General features: G+C 39.2%; 1 protein-coding gene across 5 annotated transcripts in view; it reads left to right on the top strand.

Moving 5' to 3' along the window:
* Positions 1–13,093, top strand: part of LOC150084061 (protein deacetylase HDAC6-like) — a 463,437-nt gene that overhangs the window by 198,797 nt on the left and 251,547 nt on the right. For all 5 annotated transcript variants that reach the window (XM_090375877.1, XM_090375876.1, XM_090375878.1 and 2 more), the window contains one exon: positions 7,540–7,629. In XM_090375877.1, coding sequence (XP_090232003.1) covers positions 7,540–7,629 — 90 coding nt within the window. The remainder of the gene's footprint in view (positions 1–7,539; positions 7,630–13,093) is intronic.

Genomic DNA, 13,093 nt, shown 5'->3' with positions numbered 1-13,093 from the left:
GGTATTGAGTTATTATTTAATGTATCCCAAAGACTATCTAATGTGTATTCAATGTTTACATTTGTATATAACCAGGTAACATCTAGTGAGAATAAATTATCATTACCGCCAAGTCTACAGTCCTTAAGGTTATTAAATAGTGTATCATAGTTCTTAATCCCAAATTGTATTGCCTGTCTAAAGGGTTTTATAATGCCATATACACGTGTGGCCAAGGATCAAAATGCCGAGTTTCTGTAGGAAACAATAGGCCAAGTAAGTGTAAGTGTAAGTGTATTTAGGGTCAAACGGCACAAGGGGTTCCCCCCATCTCCGCGTAGTTTACATTGTGGGTGAACCAGTTGACTGGAAAAGCCAGAGATTTAAAAGTGTATGGACTTTGTATATGTGTGATGCCTTGTACCGTTGTTCATCTGGTCATTTAGCCGCTGGGCCCCTACTGAGGCCCAACGTTGCCCCACTTACGCCCCGTGGAGGCAGACCAGGAACCCAGTAGTCTGTTTCACTCTGGCAGGTCCTGCCACTTAATTTCCTGAGATTTCGGCGGCTAGGACCTAAAAAAAAAAAAAAAAAAAAAAAAAGAAAAAAAAGAGACAGAAACGCGTCGACGTAGGGGTAGAATCACTTAGTTTTGCTAGGCCAAGTTATGGGCGTAAGGTAATTTAGATATGTTAGGTTTTTGGGTAGGGCTTTCGCTAGCTTATAGATAGAGAGGGGGGGAGGCAGAAGGCTGGGGGGAGAAAGACAGAAATATGGGGCCAATAGAGTAGGGTAAGCCCCAGTTTTCAGTGGGACATGCCCATGTCCCACCAGAGTAGAAGATATAGGGTGGAGAGGAGAGGAGGACGAAAATGTCCCCCCTCCCCCCAGGGAAGTAGGTTTAAAGGTGAAGGAGGCTAGAGTGCCCTCTTCAGATCGCCATATGGCTATTGGCAGCTATTGTTTCAAGTTTCTTTATTCATGGGGCAAGCTCCGTCCTTGTGCTTGTGTCCCTCATCTTTAGTTGCAGCCTTTACATTGTGCTGGCTGGTGTCTCAATAGTGGTACTTGATGTCAGTCATTGTAGATGGTGATTAATGTCCTTCTCCTGATGAAGAGGTCTTGTGCGAACTGGGATAATGCTCTATATTCATCCTCAGTATCTATGAAATGGGATTCCAATCCTTTTGGTAGGTATCTTATTTTTGTTATAAGTACTCCTCTGAGGTCTTCATATTGTGGGCACTCGTACACTATGTGATTCCAGCTTTCTGTCTCCCCGCACGTACAGTTTGGGTCCTCAGTGAGTCCGAATCCGTGCAGCTTCTCATTGTAGGGTCCGTGTCCTGTTATTAGAGATGTCAAATGGTACCCTGGGAAGTACCAGGTCGGCTGTTTTGGGTAGATTTTCTGGAGGTCAGGTAGATATCTTCTGGTTATCTCACCCTTGGTGGTCTCCGTCCATCTTCTCTGCCATAATTTTAGCAGGTGGTTCTGTAATCTAGTTTTTTCCGTTTTTAGGTTGTTCGCTGGGTCAGTTGTGTAGTCCAGATGTGTGGCCGCCACTCCCCTGGATAGCAAGTATAGCAGACCTGTGCGAACGACCTCCAGGTCCAAAGGAAGCGCTCCAGCGAGTACCTGTAGTGCTGGAGTACTCACTGTACTACACGCACGCGTCGTAGTTAAGAGTATGGTCCTTTGGATCATGTCCAGAATTCTTCTATTCACTGCCAGTGCAGTTTTTGGGAACCAAATTGCTGAGGCGTAAGTAATTGCTGGGAGAAACGTTGTCCTGTAATATAGCGTCAGGGCTCTTTTTTTGAGTCCCCAATCTTTCCTAGTAACTCTGGCTACCAGTGCAGAATAGCTCCTGATTTTTTTTCTTATGTACTTTAGGTGCAGCTGGAACGAGAGGTTGTTGTCCAGCACCACGCCTAGGTACTTAAGTTGGTTTACAAACTTAATGGTGACATTGTTAATTTTTATTTGCGGTGGTCGTCGCAATTGCAGGGTTCCTTTAAGCAGGATTGAAGAGGTCTTTGTGGGTGAAATTGTTAGCTGGTGTTTTGCGGCCCCTTGCTGGAGTTGCTGCAGTGCTTGGTTTGCGTGGGTTTCCAACTGGGCCCGGGAATCCGCTCCCACGGTCAATATCAGATCATCAGCGAATGCTTGTGTCCTGACGGGTGAAAATCCGGTCTTATGTAATTTGACCTGACCAAAAAGTGCAGGAATATTGTATGTTCTGGCTTTCAATTCCTTTAACTGCGCCATAGTAATGTAGTCGTTTTTTTCGATATGTGGTTAACGCTTTATTGTATTGATTGACCAAATTGGTAAATAGTGCCGGTTTACTTCAAGGTAACATTAGGTATCAGATAAAACTGACTCTGACTTATTAATATAATCAGGTTTATTGAGTATTACCACTGTATCTCCTTTATCAGCTCTCTGAATAATAATGTCTTTATTTTCCCAAAGTTCACACAAAGCTGAACTGTCATGTGTATTCAATTTAGGAAGTCACGTTTCTTTTATGTTATTCGCCATGTGGTTAACTTGTTGAATAAATAAATCTTTTTGTGGAACATTACGGAGTCCAAATTCAGTATCAATTACGCACTGTTTTTTAGGTATTTTCGAGGTGGTAAATTGTAATTTAATCCTCTGGATAAAAGTGAAATCTGGTCCTGTGATAGCTTATACAAGGAAAGATTTGTAACCTGTTGATATGTCGGTTTGTTGAATGTTGGGGAAGGGGGTGTCATTGTGTGTATGTGGGGGGGGGTCGTCACACAACTTGTATGCATTTGGTCACAAGCTTGCGACAATATGTTAGAACTCGTATGAACGTGTTTTGGCCCTCCCAATAATGTATTCAATTTGTTAACGTGTCTGTTTTTTATTTCTGAAGCCTGTGCTTCACGTCGCAAATCGGTGCAAGTCTTCAATACAGACCAATCGTTAGAATGCAGATAATTTTTTAATTTGTTGCGAAGTTTCCTAACCTGGGAAAGGTATTTTTGTTTATTAGAATACAGAGTTCTTAAGGCAAACTTAACTATACACGATGTGGCAAGTGTTTTACTTAACTATATTATGCGATGTGGAGGGCGCTCTAGTCGCGGAAGAGAAGTTAGTGGAATTTTAGCTGCTGTAAAGGGATAAGTATTTTTAATTTTTATCATATTCTTCAGTAATTAACATACTACATTGTGTTTTACTGAGATATTAAATAGGTTTAGTAGCATTTGTTAGCTTCTTTATTATTAATCTTATTAAATTTCATTGTTAATTAAATTGTATTTAAATGGAAACCATGATTCAGACTAGAGCTGCAAAGCAAAGATTACAGACTGGTGAGAGTGCTGTGATTCGGGGGAGAAACAAAGGGGCAATTCTCCAGTGCATCACAGTCTCAAAAAATGCACGAAATGTTGAAATGTTTGCCGACCTTTCTAAAACAGGCTATGATTTGGCCAAGGAGGATGCCTTTGTGTGTGCTAGATACCTAGAGTGTCAAGAAATTAGGTGCCAACTCAGCATTCTGATGGGTTTATGAGAGCTAGAGGTGTAGGGTAAATGCCCTCGAAGAAATTAATATGAAGGCCCATCAAGCTCTCAGCTGCCCAGCTCAATGGCAGAGCTCACTCCTGTGCATCAGGCAACACAGAGGCAATCTCCAAGACAGGATGCACTGGTCCCAAAGGAACCAGTTATTGTTGGTGACTCTATTGTCAGGGAGATGGGGAATATAGTATGCAAGAAGGATAGGTGGAACAGGACCAGGGTATGTCTGCCAGGGACAGAAGTTGATGACGTTGTAGAGCAGATATCATCTTTTAAGGGCACAAAAGATGATATTGTTGTACACATTGGAACTAATGACATTAAGAGTAAGAGATCTGCAGATTTACTCAAGTACAGATCAATGTGGAAAACAAGTCGTGAGTTAGGGTGGTATGTGAAAGCGTCTGCAATTCTGCCCAGACATGATAGGAGGGGGTATGATGAGAGCCTTGTCAATCAATTTGGCCCTGGAGAGATTGTGCAAGGCTCGGGGGGTAGAATTTTTTTCAGCCTGGTCTGTGCTTGTTGACAGGAGGCACTGCTTCTACAAGGACGGGGTACACTTAAATAGAAAGGGTGCAAGAATATTTGTTAATGCTATCGAGGCAGTGTTAGGTGGGTTGGAAAACTGCTAGTTTGGGGGGGATACACAGACTAAAAGATTAACAGTGGCCACAGGCAGAGGCAGAAGTGATTCTTGCACTCATTCTATTGGAATGAGCAGCAGCCTGAAAAGCAAGGCAATGGAGATTTCCAGGGCTGCTGGGTGGAAAAAATAAATGGGCTGTGTTAGGGTAACTAAGAGTAGAAACAGGGGCATGTATACTTGCATGTACACCAGTGCTAGGGGTACAGTTAATAAATTTGATGAACTTGAAGTGCTAGTCAAGATATCAAAGGCAGATGTTGTTCGGATATCCGAGACGTAGTGTCAGACATAAGCAGTGCAGAATTGGAATTTGGGGAGTACAATGTCTACAGAAAAGATAGACAGGACAGGAAAGGAGGAGGGGTTATGCTGTTAATTGAGAAACATAAAATCTAAGGAAGTGCATCCAATTGATGTTGGTGGACAATGCAATGTTGGGTCTGTTTGGTGTGACATAGGCACTGAGAAAGGAAAAATGAGAGTAGGTGTGTGTGTTATAGGCCTAATGAATCTGATGAGTATAATGAGCAATTGTGCAGAGATATAGTGGGCCAGTAAATCAGAATATCTTATAACGGAGGATTTTAACTTTCCAGATATTGACTGGAACTTGTGGGTTGGTCACTTGCACACTAGCAAGACTTTTGTAGATTTATTCAATGACTGTTTTCTACAGAAACATGTTCGAGAGGCAACCAGAGGGAGTAATACTCTTGATCTGATTATCAGCAGTGATTATCATGCATTAAGAATTTGCAGATAAAGGAACCACTGGTTGACAGTGATCACAATGTACTGATGTGGGAATTACTTAAAGATGCAACTACCATCAAGACTAAAGGGAGGGGCTTTTGCTTTCGTAAAGGTGACTACAGGGGTCTCAGACAGTTTTTAAATTCTGTGCAGTGGGATTAACTGAAGACGTTACCAAAATTGAATTCTAAATGGGAAACCTTCAGGGACATCATTTTGGAGGCTACTAGGCTTTTCATTCCAACTAAGAAATACTGTTCAGGGTTCAGGTCTAAATGGATGTCAGATGAACTAATGGCTCGTGGCAGAGAAGAAAAATCTATGGGATGCATGTAAAGTATCAGGTGACACAGAAGCCTATTGCAGATATAAGCTAGTCTGTAATAAAGTCACAAAGGAGGTTAGGCAGGCGAAGGCAGATTATGAGAAATTTTGGCAAAGAATGCAAAGAAAAAGAGCAAAGAGTTCTTTACTTATGTACACTCTAGAAGGAAAGGGATGAATCAGGTTGGACCACTTAACATAGATGAGTTGACTATTTATTATCGTGCTCAAGTATCTAATAAACTGAATGAGTATTTTGCATCTACGTTCACACATGAGGAGTTATTCAATGAGGGGAGTGCCAGAAGTTTATCAACCTCTAACAGGGAGCTCAGTGATTTTGTAATAACTGAGAGCAAAGTGGAGGAGAAATTGTTGAAGAACTTAAGGAAGGCACCTGGGGTGGATGGGATCTTTCCAGTTATATTAAAGGAGGCAGCAAAGGAAATAAGCAAACCCTTAGCCATAATTATGAGAGCTTCCTTGGATTCAGGGGTGGTCCCCATGGACTGGAGGTGTGCAAATGTATCGCCAATTCACAAAGGGGAGTTCAAAAGGTGACACAAGTAACTATAGATCTGTTAGTTTAACTTGTGTTCTGGGGGAAATAATGGAATCACTGGTTAAAGAATCATTGCAGGATCATCTAGACAAGGCTACAGTAATAGTTAAGAAAAACTATTACCAAATACTATTACCTAAAACTATTACAGCCAAAGAAAAACTTGCAAACTGTTTGGTACTACACTCTGGGAAATGGAACATGTAAAAGACCTGGGGGTAATTGTGCAGTCAAATTTGAAGTTTGCTGAGTAGTGCAGATGGGCTGCCAAGGCAGATCATGGAGTCTTATCAATGATATATAGGAATTTTGCTAGCAGGGACAGATGATTATCCCCTTATACAAGGCAACGGTCAGGACACACCTGGAGTACTGTGTACAGGTCTGGAGGCCTCATTTTAAGAAGGATGTAGAGTTGCTAGAATGAGTACAAAGATGGGCAACAAGATTGGTGAGGGGAACAAAGGGTTGCTCTTACAAAGAAAGGCTTAAGTTCTGCAAATTGCAGTGCCTGGAGAGTAGGCACTGCAAGGTGATCTGATAAGGCCTTGAATGGGTTGAGCAAGCTGAACGCTGATGAGATTCTTCCTGTTGTGCACATTAAGAACCTGAGGGGACACAGATTCAAATTGAGGAAAGACAGTTGTAGAATAGATGTGTGGAAATTTGCCTTTAACCAGCAGGTAGTTAATTGGTGGGACAGACTTCCATATTTTGTTGTGGAAGTTGATAGCATAATAAATTTAAGGCTGAGCTAGACAGGCATTTGGAACGAATGGAGGGATGAAATGGGAGGGTTTTTTTTTTTTTTTTTTTGGCTGATGCTGCATAAGCTTGCTTTCTTGCATCATATGCCTCTGTTAATGCTAAAGTGCTAGTTGCTTAACACCCAAAATTTTATTATTTAAATTGACCCTGGCAAACTTCAAAACAATGTTGTTTTGAAGGAAATACTTTATAAAAAAAATGGTAACTTTGGGCCAAATATCTTAGTGTTAATCTAATGTAATTTTGCACCAAGGTATTGAAAAAATCCCCCATAATTGTGTGTATCGATATGTTATACCTGGAGAGAAAGGAAGTGAATGAAATAGTCAATAAGAGATTGAGGTAAACTTCTCTTTTTCTTTTACAAATATTGATATCAGTATAGAACGTGTTGAGCATTATAGCTTTAAACAGGCCTATGGGGCTGGGAAATTCCATACTGCAATAATTAAAGACAAACACCAGCCAAGGAATTAAAAATTTTTACTATAAAAATAAAATATACAGAAATAAAATATAAATATTTTATTTAGCATTTAATGACATGAAACTTAAATGAAGTTTAATAATTAAGTCTTACCTAGTAGTACTCCATGTGTCCTCAAGTTTAATTAAACCCTTAATATCTTGATAATTAGTACTCATTATTTATTAATTTAATGTTGATAAGGAGCAGCAGCTTTGCTTGTATTGCCTTTTTGAAGAGTGAGTTAAGAATTTTTTTTCTCATCATTTTTTTTTTTTTTTTTTTTTTTTTTTTTTTTTTAAATGAAGCTTATCAGATCTGAAATGTTTATAGAGAGGGCTATACTTGTTAAAATTTGAGGAAGGGGTTTATAATAATTTTTATAAATAGTTGATATGATTAAGTTTCAAAAAACTTAGTTTGAAACCTTTAGAAAATGATTTTTTTTTTTTTTTTCCCTTTTCTGTTTAGGGAATGATGAATGTTACTCCTCAGACATATCCACATTTTCTAAATTTGTTAAGTGGTTTAGCAGGAGGGCATATTGGCGTTGTTTTAGAGGTAAGATTTCAAAAATAAGGAATACCGTATTCTTTCTTTATGGGAATACAGGGTTATTACAAAGTAGCTTCACAACTTTAAAAATTTGTAAGCACCATAATTTTAGTAACTAAGGAAAGACAAATATATAAAATTAAAGAGAACACTTAAAATTTTCATGAGCTACAGCTACGGATTTTTGATATGGGCATCAGTAGTTATTTGACAAACATCCCACTGAAAATCAACCTCGTTCCACACTTTATGCAACGTTTCAGAGTTACTTTAGCTATGCAGTAGTGATTCTGGCTTTCAGTTCAGCCACATTCCTTGTTAATAGTGGTTGATAGATGCCATCTTTCACAAAACCCCAAAGACAAATTTATTTGCATCAAATCTGGGAATCATGGAGGACAATGAATGGGACCCAAAGGAACAATCCATCTTCCTTGGAAGTGCTGATAAAGGCATACTGTTACTTGTTGATAGAAAAACATTGTCCATTGGAATCATCAGCACTGATTTGAGGTTGAGGTATCAGTAATTCTCAAGCATATCAAGATCCTTTTATGAAAAAAGGAAGGCCTGTAAGCTTTCTTTGAACTCAAAACACAGAACACATTGACTGTTGGGCTGTCACAAACATGTCCAAATAAGCACTTAGGCTGGTTTTTCTGTGCCTCAAACACAAACATTGTGCATGTTTGGGTCACAAGTCACAAATTTGAATGTGTTCATATTACACATAGCCACTAATGTGAAATATGTATTCATCACTGAACATGATAATACTCAGGCAGGTCATTCTCACCATGCCTTGCCTGCATATCCACACAGAAATTGGTACATTTCATTCTTTCTGCATATTTGTGATTGATTGTTTATCAGTAAGCAATCACAAATACTTGATAGCAGTAAGACTTCAGCTGAAATCTTTCCCTAATAGCTCCTACCAGGTGGTTTGTTGCAGCAGACCCAGTTCATGTCATTGATTTTTTTCACTCTTCTGAGGAACTTATAACTCATTTCCTCCACTGTTTCATCTCACACTTGGTCTGCCTGGTGAAATTTCTGCCAGAAGGATTCTTTGTTAAAACAAGTGTGAAATCTGAACTATTTTTTCTGACTTTGTTTCCTCAAATCAAAGAACACACTGCACTTTTTTGGATACCAGTGAAATCTGCCATTTTATCAATAGCACACTCAGTGCTTTTATTAGGAGCAGACATGACTAATTTAAAAAAAAAAAAATACTATTGCGACAGGCTTTCTGTATTACCATATACTCATTAATTTTATCTACAACGTTGCTATCAGCATACAAAGTTGTTAGCATTAGCATTAGTAAAGGCACATGATGCAAGAAAGCAGGCTTATATAACATCAGCAAAAAAAAAAAAAAAAAAACCTTAATTTCACCCATTCACTCGCTCCAAATGTTGGTCTAGTTCTGCTTTGAATCTATTTAAGTTATCAACTTCTACAACAACAGATGGAAGTTTGTTCCATCAATCAACTACATGCTGGCTATTGGCAAACTTCCGCACATCTATCTTACAACTGTCTTTCCTCAATTTAAATTGATGCCCTCTCAGGCAATTATTCTGAGCAAGAGGAAGAATCCCATCAGCATTGAGCATGCTCAAACCATTCAAGGCTTTATACACCTCAATCAGACCATTTCGCAGGTGCCTAATCTCCAGACACTGCAATTTACAAAACTTAAGCCTTTCTTTGTAAGAGCAACCCTTTGTTCCATTCACTAATCTTGTTGCCCTTCTCTGCACTTGCTCCAGCATCTCTACATCCTTCCTAAAATGAGGCCTCCAGGCCTTATACAGTACTCAAGGTGTGGCCTGACCATTGCCTTATACAAGGGAATAATCACCTCCTTATCCCTGCTAGAAAAATTCCTGTATGTCATTGACAAGACACCATGAGCTACTCTTGCAGACCGTCTGCACTGCTCAGAAAATTTCATATCTGCCTGCACAATTACTCCTAGATCCTTTTCATTCTCTACCACTGTCATTGTAGTACCACACAGTTGATATGTTTCTGTAGGGTTACTGCTCCCCATATGCAGTACTTTACATTTGTCAGTGTTAAACTTCAGTTGCCACCTCTCAGCCCATCTGCTGAACTTTTCTAGATTCTGTTGCAGCAGTGTACTGTCATTATTCTCATTAACAACCCTGCCAGCCTTCATATCGTCTGCAAACTTGGACATTAAGCCTGATATACCATCATCAGTATCATTAATAAATTCAGAAAACAACAACGGACCCAACACTGAACCCTGAGAGACTCCACTAATAACATTAGTCCACGAAGAGCAGTATCACTTGATTACCATTCTCTCTCTTCTCCCACTCGACCATCCCTTTATACATAGCAGCAATTTGCCGTTATTGCCAAACTGCTCTATTTGTACAATAGTCTTCCGTGTGCAGCAGTACCAAAAGATTTTTTAAACTCCAAGTATATGATATCAAAATTATTCTTTGCATCCAGTTCCTTTGTGGCCGACCGAGCTAGCCGGGTGGATAAAGTGCCTGCCTGGCAACCAAAAGGTCGCGGGTTCGAATCCCACCTCGGTCTTGGATCAAAATACTGCAAAAACCTTGGGAGGTGCATTATGGCCACAGAAGCCAATGTGCCAACAACTACCAAAAAAAAAAAAAAAAAAAAGTTCCTTTGTGACCATATCATAGCAATTTGCCTCCAATGCCACACTGCTCAAATTTGTGCAGCAGTCTTCCATGTGCAACAGTATCAAAAGCTTTTCTAAGCTCCAAATATATGATATCAAAGTTATTCCCTGCATCCAGTTCCTTTGACCACATCATAGTATACAATCAAATTGGTCAGACAAGACGACCCCTTAACAAAACCGTGCTGTGTCTGAGCTGTAACTGGTCTTGTCTAGATCATCCTGCAGTGCTTCTTTAACCAGTGCCTCCATTAATTTCTGTGGAACAGAAGTTAAACTAACAGGTCTGTAATTACTTGTCGCCCTTTGATCCTCCTTTGTGAATTGGGTTCACATTTGCACATCTCCGATGCATCCGTAGCCAAGTGGGCAGGAGCAGCAGTGCGTAGCACACGCTTCTTGATTAGACCGGGGTTCAAGCCCGTGACCACCAAATACGGAGGATGCAGAAAGGTCGGGGAATGACCACCGCATATCCCTGGAGCAATATGGCCTTAGTTGCTCACCAAATAAATAAAAAATTTGCACATGTTCAGTCCATGGTCTCCTGAGTCCAAGGAAACTCTCATAATTATGACTAAAAATTGTTAAGCTACTTTGTAATAAATCTGTATTATGGCAAGAGTTGAAATAAAAGGCTATTCTCATGTTTTTATGGTGATTTAAATATAAAAGGTTGTACTATAGCAAAAGTGTAAAACCAAATAAATCTGAGAGCCACAGATGATTCAAAGGCTTGAGAGTCTTATTTATATATAAGTTTATTTTTCTGTTTAATACATGCTATGTAATAAAAATATACTTTTCAACATCTAGTTATTTCTGAACATTGATTAATAGTATTGTTGAAACTATTTAACATCCTAGGTAATACTTGTAAATAACGATCATTTGTTAGAAAATTGTTTTTGTAGATGACTTTTAAATAGCAAAAACTGAAATACAAGGAAAAAGGAAGGGTAAGAGTAGCCATTTCTAAGTTTCTCTAGCAAACCTATTTATAAATCCATGTAAAGGCATTGTGTGCTTTTAGTCTGCTTTATCTTTTGAAACTAAAGAAATTGTTCACATTGTTTCGATAAATCACTCTTGACTAGACATTATACATCTTTCTGTGTGTGAAAGAAACAGTGCGTTTTGATTCCTTGACATTTATTTGTATTTTCCAGTCCCTAGATAAATATGCATCGGGATTTGGAATAAAGATTGTATTTTGGCTCATCAGTGAAAAACACAGTGACAGATTACTCCTGAGATTAGATGACATGTGGGCACTAATTTGAATGGGTTTTTTTTTAATATTGGGGTCAGAGGAACATAGATAGCTGTGCATACAGACCCCTCTTGTGAAGCTTTCTGTAGATAGTATGCCTAAATACAAGCTCTCCTGTAAATTCAGTGAGCTCTAAAATAAGTTTCATCCTGAGTTTGGGTCAGATAATGATAAAGATCATCTGTATCATTATCTGACTACTGATCTTTGACACAGTTACCCATCAGTTACTTTGACACAGTTACCCATCAGTTACTTTGACACAGTTACTCAAGCCTTCAAGTAATAATCTTATACAAACTAAGAAATACTGTTCAAGATTTAGACCTTAATGGATGTTATATGAGCTAATGAGGCTCGTTTCAGAGAAGAAAAATATGTGAAATGCATATAAATTATCAGGTGACACAGAAGCCTATGGCTGATATAAGCTAATCTGTAATCAAGTCACAAAGGAGGTTAGGCAAGCAAAGGCTGATTACGAGAAATCCTTGGCAAAGGAAGCTAAGAAAAACAACAAAGACTTATGTAAACTCTAGAATGAAGGGGATGAATCTGATTAGTCCACTCGATGTTTCGACTGTTGATGATCCTACTCAGATAGCCGACAAACTGAATGAGTATTTTACATCTTCATTCACACATGAGGAATTCTGTAAGGAAGGGAAGGACAGAAGTTTACTAAACTCTAACAGGGAGCTAAATGATTTTGTAATAATGGAGAGCAAAGTGGAGGGGAAATTGTTACCCAACAGTTACTTTGGGGCACCTGGGGCCTATCCAGTTATATTGAAGGAGGCAACGAGGGAAGTACGTAAACCCTTAGCCTTAATTATGAAAGCAACCTTAGATTCAGTGGAGGTCTCCGTGGACTGGAGATGTGCAAATGTATTCCCAATTCACAAAGTGGGTTCAAAGGGTGACACAAATAATTATAGACCTTAGTTTAACTTCTGTTCTGGGGAAATAATGAAGTCGCTGGTTAAAGAAGTGATGTAGGATCACCTAGACAAGACTGCAGTAATAGTTCAGACACAACATGGGTTTGTTAAGGGGAAGTCTTGTCTGACCAATTTTATTGGATACTACGATGTGGTCACAAAGGAACTGGATGCAGAAAATAATTTTATATCGTATACTTGGATTTCAGGAAAGCTTTTGATACTGTTGCACATGGAAGACTGCTGTACAAATTGGGCGGTATGGCATTAAGGGCAAGTTATTGCAATGGATAAAAGGATGGTTGAGTGGGAGATGGCAGAGAGTGGTAATAAATGGACACTGCTCTATGTGCACTAATGTTATTAGTGGAGTCCCCCAGGGTTCAGTGCTGTGCCCATTGTTGTTTTTTGTATTTATTAATGATATCAATGAGGGTATATCAGGCTTAATGTCTGTTTGCAGATGATACAAAGGTTAGGAGGGTTGTTAATGATAGTAAAGACAGTATGCTACTGCAACAAGATCTAGAAAAGTTAGGTAGATGGGCTGAGAAGTGG

This window comes from Mastigoproctus giganteus, chromosome 6, assembly GCF_048544385.1.
Source record: "Mastigoproctus giganteus isolate SK-2022 chromosome 6, ASM4854438v1, whole genome shotgun sequence".
Classification (NCBI taxonomy): domain Eukaryota; kingdom Metazoa; phylum Arthropoda; class Arachnida; order Uropygi; family Thelyphonidae; genus Mastigoproctus; species Mastigoproctus giganteus.
Note: the sequence above shows the minus strand (reverse complement) of the source record. Positions and strands in the feature narration are given on the sequence as shown.